General features: G+C 39.0%; 1 protein-coding gene across 1 annotated transcript; it reads right to left on the bottom strand.

Moving 5' to 3' along the window:
* Positions 1 to 4981: 4981 nt before the first annotated feature.
* On the bottom strand, positions 4982 to 23916 carry LOC121367527. Its single transcript, XM_041491754.1, has 3 exons — positions 23591 to 23916; positions 9044 to 9235; positions 4982 to 6744 (listed from the first exon to the last, which is right to left on the bottom strand). Exons 1-3 carry the CDS (start codon positions 23640 to 23642, stop codon positions 6377 to 6379), a joined length of 612 nt encoding a protein of 203 aa, XP_041347688.1. The 5' UTR covers positions 23643 to 23916; the 3' UTR covers positions 4982 to 6376.
* Between the last annotated feature and the right edge of the window lie 2614 nt (positions 23917 to 26530).

Raw genomic sequence — 26530 nt, 5'->3', positions numbered from 1 at the left:
AGGTCCCAGATTCAAGCATCTTTATGACTCGCCATCTGTTATTTTCACTGAGGCGTAGCATGACGAAATTGCATCAAACAGTTCATTAATGGTGTTTTTCTGACTTCTGGACTTCTGAAAGCTGCACAGACTGGCAATGACTTGCGACTGAATGTCTGGCCTTTTATGATGAACACTGGACAGGATTTCTCCCGAATATTCTATGTTTCTTGCACAAAGCATGCAATTGCTGCAACAACTGCTTGGTTGCATTTCTGTGAGCTGTTTCGTGCACATTTGCTCTGGTTTACATCCATAAATCCATTCACAAATTTATTTCTACAAACAATCCATTTCGCAATAACTTTTGCCTTTGAGTATATTTACCACGGACTTTCACCTGTGGTGGGTAATATTTAGAAATAATACTTGTGAATAGACTAAATTATCTAAGAATTTAAGAAAGCCATTTTGATATATCTGATACGAAAAGTGATTCCCGACTATATCTGAAAAACAGCATTTTAATAAAGCCGTTATCTGGAGTGTGAAAGATAATTCAGTTCAACTATTCCGTGTATTCGCGTGGCGCGGCTCTCCACGACGTATTAATGGCTTCTATCGCCGGTCTAAATCGTGTAAAAAAAATGATGTATGCTGTCATGGTGTCTCGCTTGTGCATTGGTTATCTAAAAATACATGTGTATTAACGAGAACTGATAGCAAAACCACACGGGATCATCAAAACACTACTTATTTTAGTAGTAACATAGATTATGGGGGATATTTGTAGCTTTAGTTATTTCTTCTTTTTGGCAATAAAGCATCAAGCAGGGGGTTTGAGCCCCACACATTCCCCATTCCTACGAGCGGATACAAGGACTATCCAGTGTTTTGTAAAATGGGGTCACAAAATTATAATAATAGGACAAGTTTAAGTCAACAGAGCCGCGCTCCCAAAGGGATCGAGATATGTAGGGGGTTTGGGGCCATGCTCCCCGACAATGGTTGAAATAAAGATTCTCAGAGACGCGTTTTCAAGGCTATATTTGTTGGATATTCGGGATTCTTTTTTTTTTAGAAAGAGCTCTTCAAATGTGCAGTGGCGGGGGGGGGGGGGGGGGTCACGGTATCCCCGTGCCCCCCCCTGGATACACCAATGAGGTACGACCCTATATATATATATATATATATATATATATATATATATATATATACACATATATACACTGTATATCTGTGTATATATATATATATATATATATATATATATATATATATATATATATATATATATATATATATATATATATATATATATCCATAACTATGCTATAGTGGAATTCTCCTGGAAATCACTTCCATATGCTACTTGAATTATTGCTAAATGCACGAGTGTTGGAATTCCCATCATAATGGGGAAAACGAGCAACTCGCTGAAGAAATAATGACGTAACAGAACGTGTTTCTGCTTTTTCAATCAGTGTCAGAATGGTATAATCGTCTCCTCATAAATTGCCACCAAACTAAGCTTTGGTTCGTTTTTGTGTTTTGTTTTATGTTTTTATAATAAATGTGGATGTTATTTACAAAGCAGTTCGTTAACGCCAGACATCGAATCAAAGACTGGCGCACTCGACGAAGATGCAAGCAGCGTGTAAATCTAATTAAACCAAGTGTAAGTCGGGGTTTTTTTTGTTGGGTTTTTTTGTGTATCTGCTGAGCTGAGTGTACAAAGGCGCGATTCAACTGTATGACTTTTATTAACGTGAGCATAGGCGTACGGGCTCCCATTTTTGTAGGTGGGGGCAGGCTGGGTTTTGCCCGAAATAAACGAAGATGTCCGAATTTGTATAACATTTATCCATATTAGTATTTCTACCAAACAGCTATAATATAGCGTTGCAAACGAGTCACTACGCACTTTTACATGGATTACAACTAATTCTGAGGGTAGAATGATGGAAATACATAGTAGACAGGTCTTAGGTTGGGGTATTTTTCCGGAATATCTCTCTAATTTTTGCCTGAATTTGAGGTTTTTCTCCAGCACTAGTGGTTTCGTTAAACAAAACAAACTAACTTTTTTCCCAAATTCTCCGTCAGCGTTTTTTAACTATGATGTGTAATTCTCTCTGGGTTTGAGCTGGTATGTGGGTATGAATCCTGTCCCTTAACTGACTGTGTTTGGGTTTGAGCTGGTATGTGGGTATGAATCCTGTCCCTTGACTGGCTGTGTCTGGGTTTGAGCTGGTATGTGGGTATGAATCCTGTCCCTTGACTGGCTGTGTCTGGGTTTGAGCTGGTATGTGGGTATGAATCCTATCCCTTAACTGGCTGTGTTTGGGTTTGAGCTGGTGTGTGGGTATGAATTCTGTCCCTTAACTGGCTGTGTTTGGGTTTGAGCTGGTATGTGGGTATGAATCCTGTCCCTTAACTGGCTGTGTCTGGGTTTGAGCTGGTATGTGGGTATGAATCCTGCCCCTTAACTGGCTGTGTTTGGGTTTGAGCTGGTATGTGGGTATGAATCCTGTCCCTTAACTGGCTGTGTTTGGGTTTCTTTGTGGGGCTTTTTGTTACGTTTTTGTTTGTATTTTTGTTTGTGGTTTGTGTGTTCTGTTTGTTTTGTTTCTGTCTTTATCTTGGGGGTGGGTGGGTTGTTTTCTTTGTCTTTAGTTTTTTACTGCCCCTAGTAAACATAGGTTATGTAACGGGTCCGCTGAGATCGCGTAAACAAAACAAACAAACGAACAAACAAACAGACAACAAAAACTACACCTCTAAAAGCTGTGAGAGAATGGAAATGTTTACAACAGTTCCTAATGCATAATGAGCCAAGTCGGACCGTGAAACCGCACCTTAAAATCATTTAACTCGCTGTAATTCGTTACGACATTGGCTTTTAATGACTGGAAACAACAGCTCGCATACATACTTTAAAACGCTTCAAACCAAATAGTATCTTGTCAAATATGACTGATTTTTAAGGATGTGGGGGCAGATATAATGTGCAAGTCAAAGAGTCCAACTTGGGCTGTCCACTTTCAGTACATTTATCGCAAATTCCTTGCAAGCTATAACTATATGGTAATTAAGGTATTGGCAGCGATTCGGCAGGAAGGAAGGAAATGTTTTATTTAACGACGTACTCAACACATTTTATTTTTACGGTTAGCTATATAACGTCAGACATATTGTTAAGGACCACACAGATATATATATATAGAGAAGGGAAACCCGCGTTTGCCACTTCATGGGCTACACTTTTCGATTAGCAGCAAGGGAACTTTTATATGCACCATCCCACAGACAGAATAGTACATACCACGGCCTTTGTTACACCAGTCGTGGTGCACTGGCTGGAACGAGAAATAGCCCGATGGGGCGATTCGGCAGGATGCACACCCCCAAAACACCATCACTTAGATCCGTCACTGGGAAACATGACAGGACCTCCAAATATCGGCTATTGAATATCAAACATTTGGTAATTCTGACACTTTCTAGAGAGGAAACCTGCTACATTTTCAATTAGTTGCAAGGGATATTTTATATGCACTACCCCACAGACAGGATAACACATACCACAGCCTTTGGTATGCCAGTCCTGATACACCGACTGGAATGACAAATAGCCCAATGGGACCACCGACCTGGATCGATCAGGCGAGCAGTTTATCACTGAGCTACGCCCCGCCTTCGGCAAAAAGACACATACATGCAAATATTCATAGCATAAAGCAATAAATAATTGGATACATATTTCACGGTAATGACGTGCTTATTTTCACACAAAAAAACAACGTTCGACGTATGACATTAAATTACATACTTATCTACTTTTGGAATCGCCAATTTGTGTATTGCTGGGCGCCATTAGTGTATAAAAGTTGCTGTAGATTGTGTTACGTCAGCTTTGATTAGACTTATCGTCTCAATGAATGTAATTTGCCAGGTTATGAAGTGTACAAACATGACGATTTATATATAGGCGTACAGGAGTTATGTCACCGTTGGGGGAAGTTTAATGTATGGAGTTCAGCTATTAGTTTATACATCAACCCCAACCTACTTCGCCTTGCATTAACATTGATATTCAGTAGTAAAATGATATTAAAAGGGGTTTTATTTGTTTTATCAAAGTCATGTTTCTGAGATAAATAATGAAATAACATTTCCAGTTTTAGTGAGTGACAAATGAGAATTATTTCAACAGGAAAACATTTTGAACCATATGGTAACATATAGAACCCAAAATACGATGTTTTCGTTGGTGCTGGGGTGACAACCATTAATTACGTAATATAGCATTGATACGACTCAAAACAGGTGAAACTTTCATGTATGCACCACTGGCGTCGGAAGCTGGGGAAGGGGCACCGTTGGCGAGAGTTTATTAGGGTCTGTCTGGTGCGGCCGGAAAAGAAATGGAATACTCCAGTTCGGTTTGGTTGGCAATATTAGAGTTTTTAAAAGTCCAATACATGTACTAGGCCTATAATTAATTATTGTGTTATCATCAAACACAGAAGCATTGTCTCCATCTGAATATAGTTTGTATTAAACAAATATCAAAATATAATCAACCACAGGCGTCGGAAGCGGAGAGGTGTGTGCACTGTCAACCAACTCGTTCATTTCAACTTATTTTCATGCTTATATCCAATTATGGTTCAAACACGCTGTCTTGGGCACACACACCTCAGCTACCCGGGCTGTCTGTCCTGACAGAGTTAGTGGTTAGTGGCCTTACACCTACCCATTGAGTCATTAAAACTCGTTCTGGGTGGTAGCCGGTGCCGGGCTGCGAACCCAGTACCTACCAGACTTATGTCCGATGGCTTAACCACGACCCCACCGAGGCCGGCTACCAACTCTGAAAATAAAACATTGCTCTCCACCACCCCGTCAATTTGCTGGCATCTTCCCATGACTATGTTAACGGTTACACTACCGGGTAAGTGACTGATGACGTCATAAAATTAACAAATTTGACACAAGATGGAGATCAAAGACATTTTATATCAAATTCGTTCATCGCTCACCAAGTTAACACAATGCATCGCTTGCAATATACAAATACTAGAATGTGCTCACTAGTAAACACGAACGTCGTGAATAAGCATAGTAATTACCTATATGTGGTGTAGACAGTATAATTATACATATATATATATATATATATATATATATATATATATATATATATATATATATATATTAGTGTGGGATTGTACATCAACAGACAGATTGATATGTTCGTATCGATACAACATAGATTACAGGTCAGGGGCTCCTTTCACTAAACATCGTAAGTTTACGTCTGCTAGTAGTAGTTATACCGGTCGTGCGTTTACACGTGTTTGGCGTCTATTTCATCCAGAAAATAACATCATTACGGGAGCTGAAGTATATTAAGGACAAAAGAAAATGAAATATGTGTTCTTCAAACTATATTAGTTGACCTATAATAGTAATAAGAAGTGTGGTTTAGTCGTAGATTTACGTTTACGTGCAAAACTAGGCTTACGATGTTTTGTGAAAGTGGGCCCAGAGGTTTGGCGAGTACTTCAAATCTAATTTCTTGATATGAAACCACAGAGAAAAACATCACTAATAAGCACAAGGTCCATGTGAATTTGTTTTCTGTCTTTTAATGCTATTCATTCACTATTAATTTATTTTAACCTTGATCATAATTTTTAATATGTTCAAATTTATTAACATAATAATAAAACATAAAGTCCATTCCGTAACGTGTACTTTTAATGGGTAGTCTGGTGAATTGTTTTCCAGCTTTGTTGACTGAACGCAGCCCTATTTTCACAAGATCCTGTTTGCTACACAGATGATTAAAAATGTCATTGTCTCTACATATATTCAATTGTGAATATTCTACTATTTCATTTTCAACTGCAGCTATTTGATGACGTAGCAATATTATTCCAGAAACAAAACAAAAAGAAACTGTTAAAAGAATGTATTGTAGTAAAGCCGTATCTCCGTACGGCACAAAGGCGGGTGTGCAAGAATATATGCACGGGGGTCCAGTCTGGCGTGCGAAGTTTCTACGGGGTCAACTCATGCTCACCTGAAAATGCACTTAAAAAAGAAAATTTGCTTTGAGCAGGGTGGTTCGAACGCCGAGTCCATCACCCACCCCCACCCAGCTCCCCTGTACACGCGTCTGGCCACAAGTACTAAAAATATGATCACATGACCACAAAATGTATGACCAGAATGAAATGATAAATAATGATGTCGACGCTTGACATGTAGATGACCCTTTCTCGAGGACAGGTCAATACGGAAATAGTACATTTTTTTCAGTTTTGTAGGAATTGTGTTTCTTTGCTATTTTTTCCATCAATGACCATTTTAGAAATTATTCTTCACGTCATGGAACAAATCTATGAATATTCATAGCAGTGAATAAAAGAGTTAATGTTTGAATGTTTGAATGTAAGGCACATGAATTAGAATGTGTCGTCACTTCCCAGTATTCTTGCGCGTTAGGAAGTCCTCCCGGGTGGTTTTCCGACTCTATGACAATTTGTTCATGCGTCGATTTTGGAGAGTTGTTTACCGCGCCTGTTGGCGGTTTTCGAGAGGGCAGTTCAAAGTCAATGTCTGGTTCGTGCTGCCTTGTCGGTGGAGGGCCGTTACAGTAGTTGGTGTTACAAACGCATATTTGTGTTCCATCATTCTCTATGCAGTAGTTGGAATTGCCGTCATTTTCAGTGCAGGCGTAAGATGCATGAATACCTGTTAAAAAGAAATATACTAATTGATACCAACCCAAATTAAATGTTAAACTTATTAAGATATATTTACAATATGAGTACCATGGTATGTGCTATTCTGTAAGTCGGATGGTGCATATAAGATCCCGTGCTATTAAAGGGAACACTGTAGCGCGTTTCCTCTCTAAAACTATATGTTTAATTACCAAATGTTTGACATTCAATAGCCGATGGTTAATAAATCAATGTGCTCTAGTGGTGTCAGGGGCGTGATTTAGCCCAGTTGGAAAGCGCTCATCTGATCCAAAGTCGGTCAAGCATCGATCCCAGGCGCGTGTCCAGTGGGAGGGTTTCGGGGGTCGATTTTTCTCTTTTATTCAATATATTTTCATGGCGAACGTGTCTCGACCTCCTATAAACTTTGCTTGCCACAGCCTAGACCCCCTTCCGCTAAAATTCCACCACACACCCCGGATCCCCGTCATTTGTTTCTCCCTCGATTCTGGATTCGCCCCGAGGTATGTTATTTAAAAAATACTTCTTAACCCAGAGAGGATGTCATGCATTTATAACATTCTCTGTTTTATTTCCGCATTTACATAATCATAAATATTTATATATCCTTGCGAAAACATGATGCGAACTAAAATACACGTACATAACGTAAAATTTGAAAAAGATGAATCGATGAAGTATTCTTCAAAAATGTCGTTTTCATAATTATTCCTACGTACATCAAAACAAACACATGATGCTTCCATTACTTACGCACGTCATAATAACGTACTGAAATGTTATTTTTATACGGCCATTCATATTCTAGTGTCAGCAATACGATACGCCTGCCCTTACAACAGTCCATTATTTGAGAGAAAGAAACAAAAGTCGGGTATTTCACGTAAAGAGTCTTTGTCAGACTGCACACCTGCCTCGCCAGGTGGCGCAATATATCGCGTAAGTTATATGTCCATTTTTCTCTGCCTTGTCAAACAATCGGGAACAACCGCGTGCAGAGAACTAATGAATGTATAACGGAAAACTGCAATTCGGCGATTTAGTCTCAATGACGCAGGTTGTGTTGTAATTACTTACTTTGTTTTTGTTTAACGACAACACTAGAGCACACCGATCTACCAATCACTGGCTGTTGGATGTCAAAACATTTGGTAATTTTGACATATAGTCTTAGAGGAAACCCACTACATTTTTTGCATTAGTTGCAAGGCGTCTTTTATATGCACCATCCCACAGACAGTAAAGCACATATCACGGCCTTTGATATACCAGTCGTGGTGCACTGGCTGGAAAAAGAAATAGCCCAATGGGCCCACCGACGGGGATCGATCTTAGCAGATTGTTTTGTATTAACTCGCGAATGACAAACCAGTCATATACGAATGGTTAATGTAAGGTATATCAATAGCTGTGGTATGTGCTATCCTGCGTGGATTAAGAAAATGATTAATTGCCCATCAGTCAAGGCGTCCAGTGTCCTCCGATTATTATATGCTGCCCGTCTGTTGAAAAAGGAATATAAAACATACCTTGCTACTTTTCAGTATGGGTAGGCTTTGTTTTTCCAACGGGTTTCCCCGCTAATACTCTAGCTTATCAAAAAACAACAACGTAGTTTTAAAATGTGCCAGTGTGTTTTTCGTTTCTTTGTTAAATAGGCGTAGTTATAAAAAGTGATGATGTGACTTTTAGCAGAAATCACTTATATTGATAAAGTTTGTTTTATTTAACAAACACCACTAGAACACATTGATTTATTAATCATCGGCTATTGGATGTTTAGATAGTTTTAGAGAACAAATTACACATGTTTGCAAACTACATGCTCTCCCCTGTCAACTTCTGGGGGCGGGACGTAGCCCAGTGGTAAAGCGTTTGCTTGATGCGCGGTCGGTCTACGATCGATCCCCGTCACTGGACCCATTGGGCTATTTCTCGTTCCAGCCAGTGCTCCACAACTGGTGTAACAAAGGCCGTGGTATGTGCTATCCTGTCTGTGGGATGGTGCATATAAAAGATCCCTTGCTGCTAATCGAAAAGAGTAGCCCATGAAGTGGCGACAGCGGGTTTCCTCTCTCAATATCTGTGTGGTCCTTAACCATTTGTCTGACGCCATATAACCTTAAATAAAATGTGTTGAGTGCATCGTTAAATAAAACATTTCTTTCTTTCTTTCTGTCAACTTCTAACTAATAGTTGCCAATTCAAAGCTGTCAGCCATGACATAATCACAGTCAAACAGCAGACTACTTGCGCGGTTATATTTCCGGATTTTGGGAAGATAACTGATCTGAGGCCATACTCACCAGCTGTCAAGTTTAGACAGTGCCCGGTGCACTGCACGGTGAACTTGTCCCGGTTTCTGGACATGATCGACTCGTCACAGCCCATCAGCGTGAGCACGGCGCATTTGTAACACTTGATGACGCTGACCGCCGCTCTGCCAGACCCCTCGATGACGTCATTGCTGTAGTCCTCTTCTGAGTCATGGTGGTCACCTACACGAAACAAAAACGTTGAAGTTTGTTTTGTTTAACGACACCACTAGAGTACACTGATTTGTTAAAGAAAAAGTCACAGAATGGGTCCACCTAGGAGATTCGATCTTGCTACCAAAACATTTCAAACGAGTGCTCTACCGACTAAGCTAGATCCCCTTCCCGACACACATCAAACACTGTTAAACATTCCTCTGTTAATGTTTTGTTTGATGTTCCAAGTATGTGACAAGGTTTCACCTCGAAAGGGTGATAATAAATTCAGTATGTATCAAATTTCCAACCACACCCAAATGTTTCTTCGAACGACATGCAAATTAAAGATAGTATCTGTAGTTTTCTGAAGTAACATTAACATGCACTGTATAGTCTTGACATGGAACATCCAGTCTACGAATATATTACATCCGTCTTCATTCATCCGTAAAACAATGATTATTTATAGGAGGGGTTTGCACTAAAGAAATACAAAAAAACTGTCACTATGATTGGAGGTCTTGTTGAAGATGATAAACTTGGGTTATATCACTGGCGTAGCCAGATGTGGGCGTCATGTGGGTGCCCAAACTCAACCCTCATCGTCCATGCTATACCAGTGGATTTCGTAGAATGGAAAATAAAACTTTGGAAACAGCATTGTGATTTAGCTGAGTCGGTTCAGTGCTTGTTTTAAGTACTTGCGTCGCAAGATCGAACCACCTCGATGGATCCATTTAACTGATTGGGTTTTTTCTCGTTTCAACTAGTGCACCACAACTGGACAAAAACTGGTATGTGTTTTCCTGTTAGTGGGCAAGTGCATATAAAAGATCCCTTGCTGCATAAGGAAAATTGTAGCGCGTTTATTCTGATGACTACTTGTCGATGATTAATTAAGCAATGTGCTCCAGTAGTGTCGTTAAATTAAAAAAAAGCACCAGCAATAGTTAAATTACAGACAGATGGGGTTTCTAATATGTAGACACACTGAATCTGTCTTCGTGACGTATGATCTTGCCAGACCAGTCCTGAAAACATCTAAATATAACAAGAAAATAATCAAAACACTTTGATTCTAGAGATTAGAGACGGTTAAATTAGTGCAGTTGTTGGGTTGCGGTAACCTGATGCAAACCGCTATTTTAGATTCCTCAAAGTCCGCTTGCAGTGCTACTGAATCCGCCATCTTGAAGTACACCAGTACTTAAATTCACACGGCTATTTAGTAATACGCGAATTTGATATCAATATATATTTTTTGAGAATGACTACACAGTAGGAAATAACGAGTGTCATGAAAACATTAGACAATTCATTCCGAGCTCATCACGACTTGCGAATTCTGCGACAGAGAACATCACGTCCTCGCGTGAAACATTGCGCGTAAGATTTCAGGCAGTTTCGATTACGCGTGACACTGACAAATGGAAAGATGCTGCTTTTCAATTAAATCCATCACCTTTATTGAATTATTGGCAGTTCTCCGTCCTAATGAATGACACCAGGCGGAAGAATTGCACACACTGACGTAAGATGACACTGCTCTCCGCTGAGAAATAGTTTTTTCACGACTGCATATTTGCGTCTTGGAGTATTGGCGACTGCAATCTTCAGTGGTATCAAATATTGTCTACTTATTAAAGGTGTTATGTCTCATCTTAGTTTGTGAGCATGCAACAGTTGACCTGTAGGAACCGGGGATGACCCGTTTCCCCCACCAACCACCCCCACCCGCCCTCGAGGACGAAAATATAAGTATTTAGTCCTACTCATAAAAATAAAGATTAAAATATGGTTTGTCCCCTCACCCCAAACTAGAGTTTGTGCCCCCCAACTCCAGATATCATTCCTACGGGTCTGACCAATCCTAGATGGCGAACTGGTTAAGTAATCGGCATAAAGACTAGAATATACTGGGTTTCGCGACCCGGCACAGGATTCCACCCAGAGTGAGTTTAATGACTCACGGTGTAAGGCCACTATATCGACGTCTTCCTCAACAACCACTAACAACTAACCGTTAACCTGCATCTTGGAAAGATTGCCCAGATAGCTGATATGTATGCGCAGGATAACGTACTTGAAGCATACTTTGATAGTAGGACAAAAGAATGAAGCTAAAATGAAAATGAATAATCCGTTGATGCACCGGTGTGTTGCGTTAGGCATCATCGAACATACAAAGTGTCAGTTGGCAGGTTTCGAACCTACTGCGCCGATTTGACAGTCCAAGGTCCTAACCATTTAGCCACAGCCTACATACACGGCCTATGGCAGCTGCAAGTTTTGTTTTAGTTTCCAAAATATGAAAGCTGCCATAGCACTATTGACCAACTTAAACGCTGTTAAATATTGGTAACAATGAGATCTGTTTAGGAGGGTGGGGAGTCCTTTGTTTTATTTTCGCACTTCTATCCTATTTACGTTCAAGCACGCTGATCTGTGTGTGTGTCTTCTGTTGAGGGGATGATTGTCCAGGACTTGGGTTGATGGTTAGTGGTTAGTGGAGAGAAATCAGTGTAGTTATCGTTGTGTCATTACCAATGTTTCCTACTAATGAAAACAAATGTAGCGGGTTTTCTCTCTGACAATATGTCAAAATTACCAAATGTTTGGCATTTAATAGCCAAGTTTAATAAGTCAATGTGGTGTTGTTAAACAAACCAAATTATAACTTTTACTAATGTTTCAAAGAGTTGCGGGTGAGTTAAGTTATGGAGAATACACGGTTAACTGTCGACTTTTTGAAAATTGCTTAACATAAATTCCAAATTAACTACTATATTTATATTTTTAATGACAAATTGGTTAAAATGTCAAGGAATATTTACAACAATAATAACCCACGACGACAGGATTCATTCGAACCTCGTCTGAACGATTCGATCAGTAAATTGTTATCGGAGGGTGACTGGCATTAATGTATGATTTCCAATTTAGTATTCGACAGTCTTCATTATATTATATCTGAATGCATTACTATCACTAGTGTCAGGTGTATAGGGTTTTAATTTCATTTGATGATGCAGATGTGTGGGATAAAGATTTGTACGTGTTTACAATGTACAAAAGTCAGTCGGTAGTGGCCCTGGGCGCACAAAAAGTTCAAATTGCATTGTTCTCAGCTGTAGATTCTTGCAAACAATCTACTATTAGAACAATGGTGTGACGTCACATGTATGGATTAATGGTTAGTCGTTAGTGGATAATGAGAGAGATAACACTGAAGTGGTTTTAAATCTTCCAGATGAGCCATTAAAACTCACTGCCCATGAATGTGGTTAATGAGGGAGAATTCACTGTAGAGGCAAAATGGACTGTTAAAACGCTGTCCAAGAAAGGGGTTATTGGGTCATTTATTTATAAAACATATTTCGTGCATCCATCCAATTAATATTTCTCGTGCACCACGATCGGTATATCAACGGCCGTGGTATGTGCTATCCTGTATGTGGGCAGATGCATATTACATGGGGCAGAAAGGAAAAAACGCCGAGGAAAACCCAGACCTGTAAAATAAATATCAGTGTCATGGGAAAAATAAAATAAATCTGGGGAAATTCCAGACGAGGCAAGCGCCTCGTCTACCTCATGCTGGCTACGCATTGCATATAAAGGATCCCTTGTTACTAATGGATAGCGGGTTTCCTCTCTAACGCTATATGTCAAAATTATCAAGGCCGATAGGTCAGTCGTTATAGAAAGAGTTAAGTCAGGTTCTAATTGATTATACACCTTGTACTAGAACTATTTGTTTAAAAGAGGCACCTTCGTAATATGAACCGAATTATTTCTTTTTAATTACTTTTCTTGCTTATATAACCTTAAGATTTAAGCAAACACCTCATTTATCTGTGCTGGCTGCTTCGGTTTGTAGTTAGTGAGAGGCAGAGAAGTCGGCGCAAAAGCTTTACACTCCCCACGTAGTCGTTAAGGTTACACACCACCATTAATTATTCTCGGGGGTCCAATACAATTTCTATGTCGGAATATATTCTGTGCAAAATACAACTATACGGAGAGGGTCATGTGACTACTAGTTTCAGAGAGTGCTCTCCTTTCACAATTACCGTGCAAAAAATCAACACTGGTTTACCACGAACATGTTCAGTTAACTATCTTCATACCAGAGCACCGCCTCATGTTGCTGATGTGGTTCTAATAGACAAAATCAATTCCTATTGCTGATAATGTTAACGTTTACTGATAAAACTGATATAAGCAGCGCAACACACCCAGGAAGTACAGCAATAAAAAGTGTGGCACCTCATATCTAATCTATCTGCAAGAAAATGGGGGTCACATACCATTTAAGAAATTTAATTAATGTTTTTAATAGCAACCGTCATTTTTGCTGAAAATTGCAGTTCCATTTTGGGGGTACCCTGCATTAGTTTCAACCTCTGGTATATACTGCATAACAACTGTATAACAAATAAAAGTGTATTTATTTATTGTCAATGGATAATAGTATTTGCACAAATAACCAATGTCACATATTACTACCAATCACACCCACAGCTGCTTTCACTCCGTAAATATTTGACGGTGCACCTCGAACTTTGACACTGAACTCTTCTTTGGCACTATGCAACAACCTATTGTGCATGTGTCAGTATACCACTTTCACAGTTGTTATTGATTAGTACTACATATTACACAAATAAATCAATGGGTTATTTAAATACTACTGGGGTCAACCTACCTGTAATCATCAAATAACGATATCATAATTTTGTATTATATTTTTTTCATAAGGAACTATTTCGTAAACCTGACTATATTAAGCTGCTACAAGACGTAACGACACAACAAATGGTGGTGTGGCGCCTTAAACTCGCTCCGGGTGGGGGTCGGTAGAGGAACGCGAACCCTTTTCAGTGAACCATAAAAATGTTCTGTCCAGGTCAGGGGTTAGTGGTTAGTTAATGGTTACTTGTTAACTTGACAAGTCGATGCAGTGGCCTTAGATTCAACGACGCACAGTCGTAGTGTGAAAATATCAAAATAATGTGGATGGTGCCTCTGATGTCAGTGAAGTGTTAACTGATCTTTGAGCTTCTAGGTAATGGTCGCAATATTGTTGATGTGTAGTCGTGCTAAGCAAAAAACTGCAATTACTGCTTTATAGCATAGCTGTTCCCTTGGGTTAAATTGGTGACTTTGTCGAATCTTCACAGACATTACCGAGGCAAAGCGACTTGCCAGTTTGAGATCGATTGCTGGAAACAGGGGCACTGATGAGTAAGAAGACGAAACACAAGTACTAATTGGATTTCCTTGATGGCAATTACGCCTGCTGTCCTGAAATTCATATTGTTCAATACTTTAGCCAGAGTCCCTCGCCTCCAATGAATCTGGTTCAAGCTTGATTACGTCGAGGACACTTAATTTTCAGAATTAGAATAGATTTTTTATCGTCGAGCAGATTCACCGAGGGCACACGAGGACGTGGTGACATTACAGTAATGCCGTTTTATTTTCAATCTGTAGCGAAATTTACTTCATTAAGGTTCATTTGAGGTTCGCGTTTACGGTTACGACGTAGCAGTCATCTCCTCTCTATTCTTTCATTTACTATTGTTTCACATCCAGCAACCAGTATCGTTTTCGTGCTGGGGTATCGTTAAACATTCATTTATTCAAGCATTTATGCAATAAATAATTTATCTACATCAAGCATGCTACAAAGTGTGCGGGGAAATGTAAATATTTGAAGAACGGAAAGTAGATTACATGACAAGGTCTTTATAACATGTTCTGCAACAAGTCACACGATGGTTGGTTGGTTGGTTGGATGGATGGATGGATGAATTGATTGATGGATGGATGGATGGACGGATGGTTGGATGGATGGATCGTTGGTTGGATGGATGTATGTATGTATGTATGGTTGGTTGATTGATTGGATGGTTGGTTGGATGGATGGATGGTTGGTTGGTTAGATGAACAGATGGATGGATGGTTGGTTGATTGGATGGATGGTTGGATGGATGGTTGGTTGGATGGATGGATGGTTGGTTGGTTAGATGAACAGATGGATGGATGGTTGGTTGATTGGATGGATGGTTGGAGGGATGGTTGGTTGGTTAGATGGATGGTTGGTTGGATGGTCGGGCGCACGGACGATCAGTCGGTCGGATGGATGGATGGGTGGATGGTTGGTTGATTGGATGGATGAATGGATGGATAGTTGGATGGATGATTGGTTTGTTGGTTAGATGAACAGATGGATGGATGGATGGATGGTTGGTTGATTGGATGGATGGATGGATGGATGGATAGTTGGATGTATGGATAGTTGGATGGATGGTTGGTTGGTTGGTTAGATGAATGGATGGTTGGTTGGACGGTCGGGCGCACGGACGATCGGTCGGTCGGATGGATGGATGGGTGGATGATTTGGATGGACGGATGGATGGTTCGTTGGTTGGTTGGTTAGATGGTGGGTGGGTGGGTTGGTTGGATGGATGTTTGACTGGATGGATGGATGGTTGGTTGGTTTGATGAATGTTTGGTTGGTTAGTTGGATGGTTGGACGGTTGGTTGGTTAGATGGTTCGATGGTTCGTTGGTTCGTTGTTTGTTTTCAGGGTTTTGGCTTTTTTTCTTTCATTGTTATTGAGTTTTAGTTGTTTTTTTATGCTGCTGCTATTATTGCACATATCAAACAAAAACAAAAACATAACATTAACTGTCCACAAAGATGGTCAGACGGACTGACAAATTATAGATGATTTAAAAACAGCACAGTGGGAGGGATGACTCAACACAACAATTTCATCAGTGGATACTGATAAAGAAGCTCTATGCTTAATGTATCCCACGGTTTAACATATATATAACATACACATCCATGTTGTTGACAGGAACACAAATCGTTTACAATGCACCATAAATCACGCTCCTTTGAAAGGTCTTTACAACATGCTTATTTTGCACAATAACAAAACGTCTGGGTATAAACACGGACAGTAAAGACATTAAAAGAAAAGCACATATGTCATATTGCACGCTATCCATGCTTTGCGTCGTCATGTCTACAGCCCGCTTTATGTTATATTAGATGCAAACAATAAAAACCTAGCTTTTATTACACTATTATGTTTTTTTCTCGGAAGGTAACTGCAGCGTGAGTATTTGGCCTCAGACCACAATTAATTTCGCTATATCTTTCTATATAGCCTTAGTGGCTATAACATTTTTATTAATATCAGCAGGCCCGTGAAGTTTTGTATGTACCTTTGCCTGCATGGGGGACACATACCCTGAAAAGGACAACCCCTGTTGTCCAGCTCTTTCTCCCAGCATATTGGTTTAAACAGACACACCCTCTAAACCAGGCCGGAGTACACCCATTTTACACAAAAAGGACTACTTTTGCATGGGCCGGAATTACCACAAACAAGTCTTCAATGTCAACAAGTTACACATGTTTACAAACTACATGCTATCCCCTGTCACTTCAGTCAAACAGTTGCCACTTCATAGCTGTCTGCCATGAAATAATCACAGTCAAACAGCAGACTACTTGCGCGGTCAAACTTCCGGATTTTGGACAACCAAATGGGAAGATAACTGTAATCTGAGGCCTATCAGTCCATTTTTTCCCCTAAAATCTGGCCCACACTAATGCATTCCAATGATATACATATTAAAGCAATGCTCAGTAAGTATCGGTATGTCACCTTTAAAATGAGAGTATACAGAGGCTGTGTTAAAACACCTACCACAGTGCCTTGCCATGGCCAATTTTAGCAATGGAAACTTGAGGGACACCAACTTCAAAATGTAATAACTTTATCAAATTTTGGAATTTCTTCATACAATGAGCAGCTATTTTTTCTTCTACATATGTTCTATCTGCACAGTGTTGTCTTGGAAAGATTTTGAAATATTTAAAGGAAAAAAAATCAATCATTAGATTTTACTTCATTTTTAATTAAATATTAAACTTAAATTTAAATTTTTGAAAAACAAAAAAATCTAAAACTGTAAAATTTTGCATTTTAGATATGATAAGTGGAGGCTTAGTAAAGATATGGTGACTGAATTCATGATACATTATTAGAAATGTGTCAGAGGGATGGTGAAAGTCACAAAATTGGGGCCATTTGCAACAAATGTTTACACACTAATTTCAGGGAAAATTAGACATGATAGGCCTCATATTCAATTTTGACCTGCTGTATTTACTTAATCTACTTCATTTACTGTATTAGACATGTAGCCACTTTGTAAAAGGCAAAACAGTCCATATAAATACATATTAATATGAATATGCCCTACAGATATTACTTAGGTATACACCATAATCTTTTTTTTGTTGACGACAACTTTGAAAATGAAGATTTTGTTACAAAATGCTGATATAAATCCTACCAAGAGGTACTTGCACCATATTTTTCAGTTTCCAGTGATAACTGTTAACAAGTGTAGTCATGTGCCAGTGTCTGGGATACCTCAGTGTAGTATTTCTTGATTGGAAGGATGTTTGTAGTAATGACCACTGAATATGCATTATGGATTATTCTGCCATATGTATTACAAGCCAAATGTTAACCTTTTTGGCACATTTTCTGCAATAAACTTGACAAGTATACCAGCATCTGATTACTGAACACAATAAATACATTCAGACAGCATAGAATATTAGCCTATTAGATTTTCTAAGGATAAAAGACCATTTTTGAAAAATGACTGAAGTGTGTAATTTACATAAATGTAGGTGAAATGTATTATTAGAGTACTTAATCTTGTTAAAAAAACTGTATACTATTTATTTAAAGTGTTTAATTACATTTAGTAGTGATATATTCATTATATTTAGATCTTCTGTCCAATTGCAATAATTGAGAAACTCATTAAAATTCAATATGTAAAACAAATTAAAATCTCAATATTGATTAACAAAATCCAACTTTTGCTCTTTTTTACCAAATTATTAGCTCAAAACTGTTAAAAAATATTGCAACAACCTGTAGTAACATCAGAGGTCATTTTATGCTATTTTGGAGGATACTGAAATTTAAAAGTTGAAAATTTTAATTTTAATTTTTAATAAATTCAAAAAAAATGTTTTTTAATTTAATAAAATATTTAGAAAATAAATAAATTAGTTTTCATATTCCTTGTGGTATGCACAATCAGTCTGTGTAATTTCACCTCTCTGGTTATAATACTTTCATCAGAATCAAGCATTTAACCGGTGTAATGTGTGAACTATATCAGGCCTCAGACCACAATTAATTTCGCTATATCTTTCTATATAGCCTTAGTGGCTATAACATTTTTATTAATATCAGCAGGCCCGTGAAGTTTTGTATGTACCTTTGCCTGCATGGGGGACACATACCCTGAAAAGGACAACCCCTGTTGTCCAGCTCTTTCTCCCAGCATATTGGTTTAAACAGACACACCCTCTAAACCAGGCCGGAGTACACCCATTTTACACAAAAAGGACTACTTTTGCATGGGCCGGAATTACCACAAACATGTCTTCAATGTCAACAAGTTACACATGTTTACAAACTACATGCTATCCCCTGTCACTTCAGTCAAACAGTTGCCACTTCATAGCTGTCTGCCATGAAATAATCACAGTCAAACAGCAGACTACTTGCGCGGTCAAACTTCCGGATTTTGGACAACCAAATGGGAAGATAACTGTAATCTGAGGCCATTTGCGTTGGCCGGACGTTTATAAAACATATATTAAGTATGTCATCAATTACAGAACATAGGTTGTCTTAAAGGTTAGGAAATGAAGCCCAGTGATTGGCAAGGGCGCGTGCTCAAGTTGCTAAGTTCACGTACTGGAAATACTTGGCACATATAGTCATAACCAACAGATGTTTCAATGTGTCGTTGGTAACTAACACTGTTACTGTTTTGTGAAATAAATACTAAATATTGATTGCTATTTCTCGTTACAGCCAGTACCTCAAGACTGGTGTATGAAAGCCTGTGGTATATTTTATCGTGTCTGTGGAGTGGGTGCACACAAAAGACCCCTTGCAACTAATGGGAAAATGTAGCGGATTTCCTCTCTTGGACTATATGCAAATAACAAATGTTTTAGATCCAGTAGCCGATGATTATTAAATCAATGTGCTCTAGTGGTGTCGTTAAACAAAACAAACGTTAGGACAGAGGTTAATGATTAGTTGTTGAAAGAAAACACTCTGTAATACGCAGCCTTATGCATCTACGCCGAGACGAGAAAATTCGCATTGTGTGGGAGCCAGTACCAGAACGCGAACCCAGTACCTACCAGCCTCAACGCCACTACTAGAATAACTGTTTTTCATGTAATAATAATACGCCGAACATTTGTATAACGCTCTTACACTAGTACACAATCGAGTAATTGATTCCGAACATTCCGACGGCGGAATGACTTCCGGTAGGCTTTGAAGAATAGATGGTGTCTTTTATGTCGATGACTTCGTGACACGGAGAAAATAAATCCCGTACTGACTGAAAACACATTGTCTCGTATATTTATGGCATCGTTTACAGCTCAGCTATCGTCCCTCTAACAACGCGTTCCTGACGATCGTAACAACCGCGATTCTACGGCTACTTCCAGGGCCGTAACTAACCTAAGATAACTGTAGGTGCAGTAGAAAAATAATAAAATTAAAAATAGAATAAAATATTTTTTTTAATTGTTAGGCACAGTAATATTCAATATTTCTCAACTGAATGAGTCACAACGTCACAGGGTACGTTTTGCATATTATCTGCCCACACCCACCCACCCCTCATCCCTCCCCACTCCCGGTGAATGCTAGGTATGACCCTGGGCGCAGTGACAACTATCCCATCGTGAAAGAAGATTATGTATGAGATCGCGCGAGGCGAACACTCCACGAGACCATAAGGAGCTGTGTGAAACTCAACAGATGACGCTGTCGTCCATTATTACATGATACACGAACGCCAGTGGCGGTTATTGTAGATTCGATTTTCAAGGGGGAGAGACGTAGCCCAATCCGCGATCGATCTTCCCCGTCGGGAGTCTTAACAGTTTAAGTGCATGGTTTTAAAGGGACTGTCCTGAGTTTGTTGCCATTAAGATGTCGCTGACTAACAGCGCCATTTTAATGATTAAAATTGCATATTGGAATACATTTTACTGCATACATTATCAGTAGCTGTATATTAAAATTAATGTGTTTATGATCGACCTCGTATTTGCATTAGGTCAAAGTTCATTTTATGTCCTAAGGTTTGTGGGTGGTGTTTTCGTACGTACGAACTTATTGCCAAATTAAATCTAGTTTCGGCTACTTACAAAAATTATGACGACCAGAAACACAGTGAATATACAGACACTGATATTCTATATAAGAAAGTATAGTATGTAATTTTAGTCGTTGAAGTAAATTATTACAATGGCAGCAAAGCCAGGACTGTCCCTTTAAGACAAAGACTCCTTTGAATTGTAAAAACGATTTATCTCCATATTAGCCCTTCGTCTCTGTTTGTCCCTGTGCTATTTTACTGTCAGTTTATATACGTATCTTGCAAAACGTAGCAGTACAAAAGGCGCGGACTTTCCAGTAAACTTTGACAAGTACAGTTATGTAAACTGAACACGTCTTATGACGACTTGACCCGAGGGACAAGTAATAATTGCTTGGACGACCGGCTCTGAGTGCTCTTGATGCCCGACCCGAGGTCGTGTCAGCTAGCGCTCGATAAACAGATAGCCCATAAACAACACATATCAAGACAACTACTCCGCCATATGTAGTCATTTCGGGTCAAATATTCCTGAAATGACTAGATATACTAACACAAAAATGTTTATAAATTTGGTAAATGTGCTTTTAAATAAAAGAAAACTCCTGACTTTCAGGATAAGTATAAGTAACTGAGGTTTTAAATTTTATTGTTGTTGGGGTTGTTGGTTTTCTTTTTGTTTTTGTTTGTTGTTGTTTTTTGTTTGTTTGGGGGGGGGGGGGTTGGTTGTTGTTGGGGGGGGGGGGGTTGGGGTAGTATAATTTAATGTCATCAAACCAATGCAATACATGTAGAACCTCAACCTCATAGTTTTTGGGGTCGGCCCTCCGCATCTGGCCTAGCTGTTTATTTACCACACTAACCAATGATGCATGACAAGTATAGTTGTTGTCCATACTACAAGCTTTAGTATACTTGCCGTTCGCCATTGGTTAAAATGACAAATCTAGACAACATTTCCGACAGCCTCCCACCCCACCTTTAAACTGTATTTCTTTCCACCCATCTATCTAAAATTGTTAACATTGTTTTCAATACTAGTCGTAAAAATATTTTATTGCTTTTAAATATTTTAATTCACAACTAAGTACTATGCTCAGTCGCGCAAATAAATAATAGCCATTTTGTTTCGTCCCAAAATTTTAATTCTTCCAAATGTTTATGAAAACATTAGAAGACAACAAGCGTTTTGCTTCCTTTTTTTTTGTAATCGACACCCACTTGTTGCATGTGGGCACTATGACAAAGGCTATGGGCTCGAATCTCAAAAGAGGTTGTGTAAACTACAAACAGGTTGAGAGATGAAACGCACGTTGTTGTAGCATATTTTGTGAATAGATCAGACTAAAATGTATTTAAGGTGACCTACTACTGGGATTATTGTAAGCTTTCGACGACTCAAATCGCAAGCCGCAAATCGTTGCTATAAATCAAACTGTGAAAGTGGACGACTAGTCAACGATTTGCCTAATCACCCGGACATTTGATCACAGAATGAAACTAGCTGCGAGAAGCTTCTGTCACGACAGACAGGTGTACTTCCAACCATTAGTACCAGTAGCTAAGTATCAAATTAAGATTAGTTCGGCTATGGTTTCAGATTGTAACATTATTGGGTTTGGGAAGCAAGAGTCTTCTTAAGCGTCAACGGAAAGCAAGGAAACGTATTTTTGTATAAGAATGACTTGAAAAATGACGGGTGCTAACACTTACCCATATAGTGGCAACTAAAACCCTATTCCTATAATATAGGCTGTACGTTTGTATGTATAATTTGTCTTTAGTATTTTTCCTCGATACAATCAGGGAATAAGTCGTAGTTGATTTTCCCTTTTTTAATGGTACGAAACTTGGGTCGGTGGGGAGAGTATCTTTAGCAATAATCATAACATTGGAGATACAACTAAAATAAGAGTTGCTCATTTATAGAAGAAGAAAAAAAACATTTGAAAGAGGAAAGAGTTCGTAAATTTCAATATTCTCATCTTACTTGTTAGCAGTAACCATTACAGCTCTAACGTGTTGTCGTGTGAGATACTAAACTTAAAGGGACATTCCTGAGTTTGCTGCAATTGTTAAGATGTTATCGACTAACAGACGTTTTAACGAAAGTCATTACATATCAAATATATTTGTCTCCATAAAATATTAGTGGCTGTATATTAAACGTGTTTCTAATCGTTCTAATATTTGTACTAGGTTAAATTTCATTTTATTTCCTAAAATATTGTTTTTCGTTATTTCAAAACAAAATCTAGTTTGGGCTACTTACAAATATTAAGACGACCAGAAGCACATTGAATATACATACATATTCTAAACAAGAAAATATATGTAATATAGAAGTTTAATCGTAGAAATACTAGTACTTTATTAGTCGGAAACATCTTACAGTGCATCAAACTCAGGAATGTCCCTTTAAAACTGGAGCAATCATTGACAGGCTACAGTCGGAAATAGTTTGGTGAGTGGTCATACGTCTGGTATTCCGCTTTGCCTCTTTGTTATCTATAGTAATTATTCACTATGATTAGTATTATTAACTTTATACTTTGCTATGATTCACTTATTCAATAACTATTATAAACAAGATATGTGAACATAAGAAATACATATCACAATGACGATACCGTATTTGTATATCTGTTTTGTCCTTTTCTTTTTCTTTAAAATTTCTTGATAATGTGTGGGCATGACGTCCTTATTCTCTGCCTTGTTCTTGTTTTAAATGTATTGTAGGCTGACAATAATGATAGCGTCTAATGCATAGCAATTATGTTCAATAAAATGTATTAATACTAGTGCTTAACAGTGCTTAACAGTGCATCAACGGGGATTTTTAAAGGGTTTTGTCGTGTAATAAACCAGTATATATTATCGATTTTTTCCACAGCAAAGAACTGCAAAAATAAATAAATGCATACAAAAATAAATAAAATAAATAAATAGATAAAAAAAAAATAATAAACAAAAAAAAATATTGTTTTAATCCCCACAAATGCTTTCGTTCCCAGCCCAGCCCCCGAACCCCTCATCGGTAACTCGCCAGAATATAAAAATTCGATAAAATACGTTAACACTAGTGCATAACATAGAACGTGAATGGTAAAGCCGTACACCATCTTACCTTGTGTTTGCGCTGTCACCAGCCACATGATAACGATGAAATTCGCTCGCATAATGGCGACATGCCCCGCAGATCGCTGTGTGTTATGCCGTGAGCACGCGGGTCCAGTCTGCCGTGCTGAGGAGGAAGCGCGTGTACATGTTTGTGTGAGTTCAGCGTCCCGAACGCTCACTGAGCTCGCACTGACAGCGTTCTGTGTAGACTCTCTACTCGTGAAATCTCTGGCTGCTGGTGTACTGAGAGGGAGGAAATCTAACTGTCGTGAAACATTCCTCTCTGACGCAACAAGACAGTCATCTTAGCGAGCTCGGATATTGGGGATATCTCTACCAACGGTGTTTTGTTGTTGTCGTGTTGGGTTATTGTTACTTTTTGTTGATGTTGGGTGATGGGGGGGGGGGGGGGGGGGGGGGGGGGGGGGGGGGGGGGTTGGGGGGGTTGGGGGGGGTTGTGGGGGACTAATTATAATTTTTCGGGGAGAGGGGTGGTGGAGGTGTTTAGAAGTGTTCTTTTTTATGTTTCATTTTGTGGGCTTGATGTTGGGATTTGTTGTTATTTGAAGGTTTTCTTTTGGGAATTTGTTTATTTTGGTGGGGGTGGGTTTGGGGGTGTGAGTGGAGATTTTTTTTTTTTAGGTTATTGGTGTTTTTGTTTTTGTTTCGTATTTGGTTTGGAGGGTATGTGTTTTGGATGTTTAATAACTGGAAATGTGTTTAATACATGAAGAGTCAAAACACTTAATTTTGTTTTATACTTGGAATAGTAAATATCAGAGAAGCAGCTAACTCGATATGTTCATTTGTGGAACCGCTCTTCATGATAATTATTATGAACAGACTGTTACTGTTTGAGATAATAGAAACCAGGGTGGGGCCAGTCAGTCAGATAACATTTAGATAAAACTAAAAATGCAGACAAGTCCACTAAAACAAGGGTCAATTTGGGGAGTGTATTTGTGTGTATGGGCGGGGTTGGAGAGAAGGTTGTGAAAATATTAGAACTAAATTAGGTTTAATACAGGATTTATTCCATATTGATGGCAGAATTAATACAAAATTACAATATTTTCGGTATATAATAGCCAGTGATTTTTTTTTTCTTTTTCGGGGGGGGGGGGGGGGGGGGGGGGATTCTTACAGGTGTTTGTTACTTATTTGTATTATACATGTGTCCCAGACCCAATCACTGGCTATGTCAGAGATTGAATCCGAGAGAGACGTGCTTGAACCTTAATTGAATATAGGCACGTTAATATGTTATCCAATCCAGTCCTCTTATACATGTACATGGGGGTAATTATTAACAACAGGTATAAGAACACTACTCAAAGCACCATACCACTATTATTATAATTTTGTCGTGTCGTTATTTGTTTTAGCAGGATAATATAGTCCAGTTAAGGAAATAGTTCTTCATAAAAAGTAATACAGAATTTGATAGTTTGACCTCCGTAGTATTTAAATAACCCATTGGTTTGATGTTACTTGTTATATTTAGAACTAACAAACAATAACTGTGCCACTGGGGTACTGCTGCATGTATAACAGCAACATGAGGCGGTGTTCTGGCATGAGAGTGGCTAAATAAAAAACAATTGTACTCGATTTATGTTTATTTTTGCAAGTTAGTTTTCAATTTTCAAAAATAAATTATATTGACTTACACGGAGTAATTAATGGTGGTATGCAACCTAAACACCAAATTATAAACGCAGACATACGTTCTGTATGGTGTATACTACCAAATCAAATCCCATAGACGACAATAGTAACATATGTGGCTAAAACTCCAACCTGCAGCGTATCAATCGACATAAACGCCACGGATATAAATACTACCACCCCTCACACTTAAAATGAATCAGAAAAAATTAGGGGTCAAGCTGCTAGTTTCTGAGATAACGGGTAGCGTCTATGACTACCCTAGTTCCGCACAAAATATGAGTACTTTTTTTTACAGGTACCCCATACATGTTTCAAGCACAAGGCTACTTGACACATTGGTACTAGATGAAATTAAATTGCTTTTTTTTTTACCCAGATGAAACTATTATTTTTTACAACCAACACACTCACATTTATAACCAATCACAGGACGTGTGGTGTTCACTTCTCTATCAAAAGTTGGGGTGCACCTCGAACTTTGACCCAGCCGGAAGTTATTTGGTTTAGTACTACCTTTAGATTCTCGTCTGCTGACAAAAGCTGTAGCCTGAACTGATAAATATACTCTTCAAAAGAAGAAACGCAAAACCACATTGTCGTAACATTTGGAGAATTGATTTAATTATTGAATGGTGAGTCCGATAATTACCAAATGTTGCAGGATTGTTCACAATTCACTCTAGTCCATTGTGAGTAAGTGATAGGACACACCACCAAGGTCAAGGTCATCTGGAGTCAATACCGGGTGTGGCCTCCGCGTGTGTTGACAACTGCCTGGCACCGCCTGCCCATTGAAGCAACCAGAGTACGGATGACGTCCCGGGGGATGGTGGCCCACTCGGCCTGCAAGGCTGCTGCCAGCTCGGGCAGGGGCTGGGGCTGTGGTTGTCGCTGTCGGAGGCGTCGGTCCAACTCGTCCCATAGATGCTCAATTGGGTTCAAATCCGGTGATATCGATGGCCAAGGAAGGACATTAATGTTGTTGTTCTGTAGGAAAGCCGTTGTGAGACGTGCTGTGTGAGGCCTGGCGTTGTCATGTTGGAACACTGCGTTGGCGTTGGCCATAACTGGAACGATGTGTGGCCGGAGGATCTGGTCAATGTAGCCCTGTGCATTCAGGTTGCCCTGCACGTGGACCAGGTCAGTTCTGCCAGTGTGTGAGATGGCTGCCCACACCATGACACTACCCCCGCCGAATCTGTCCACTTCCTGCACGCAGTTTTGCCGCATAACGTTCACCACGACGCCTATACACGCGACATCTTCCATCATGACG

Source organism: Gigantopelta aegis, chromosome 3 (assembly GCF_016097555.1).
Source record: "Gigantopelta aegis isolate Gae_Host chromosome 3, Gae_host_genome, whole genome shotgun sequence".
In the NCBI taxonomy this organism is placed as follows: domain Eukaryota; kingdom Metazoa; phylum Mollusca; class Gastropoda; order Neomphalida; family Peltospiridae; genus Gigantopelta; species Gigantopelta aegis.
The sequence above is the reverse complement of the archived record's forward strand: the minus strand, read 5'-3'. Positions and strand labels throughout refer to the sequence as shown.

Bases quoted from the DNA above. Each gene is read 5' to 3' on its own strand.
- LOC121367527 (XM_041491754.1), bottom strand. From the start codon at position 23,642: ATGCGAGCGAATTTCATCGTTATCATGTGGCTGGTGACAGCGCAAACA. The intron at 9,236-23,590 runs GTAAGATGGTGT...TGTTTCGTGTAG, and splicing joins GGTGACAGCGCAAACACAAG to GTGACCACCATGACTCAGAA. The intron at 6,745-9,043 runs GTGAGTATGGCC...TCTTTTTAACAG, and splicing joins CTGTCTAAACTTGACAGCTG to GTATTCATGCATCTTACGCC.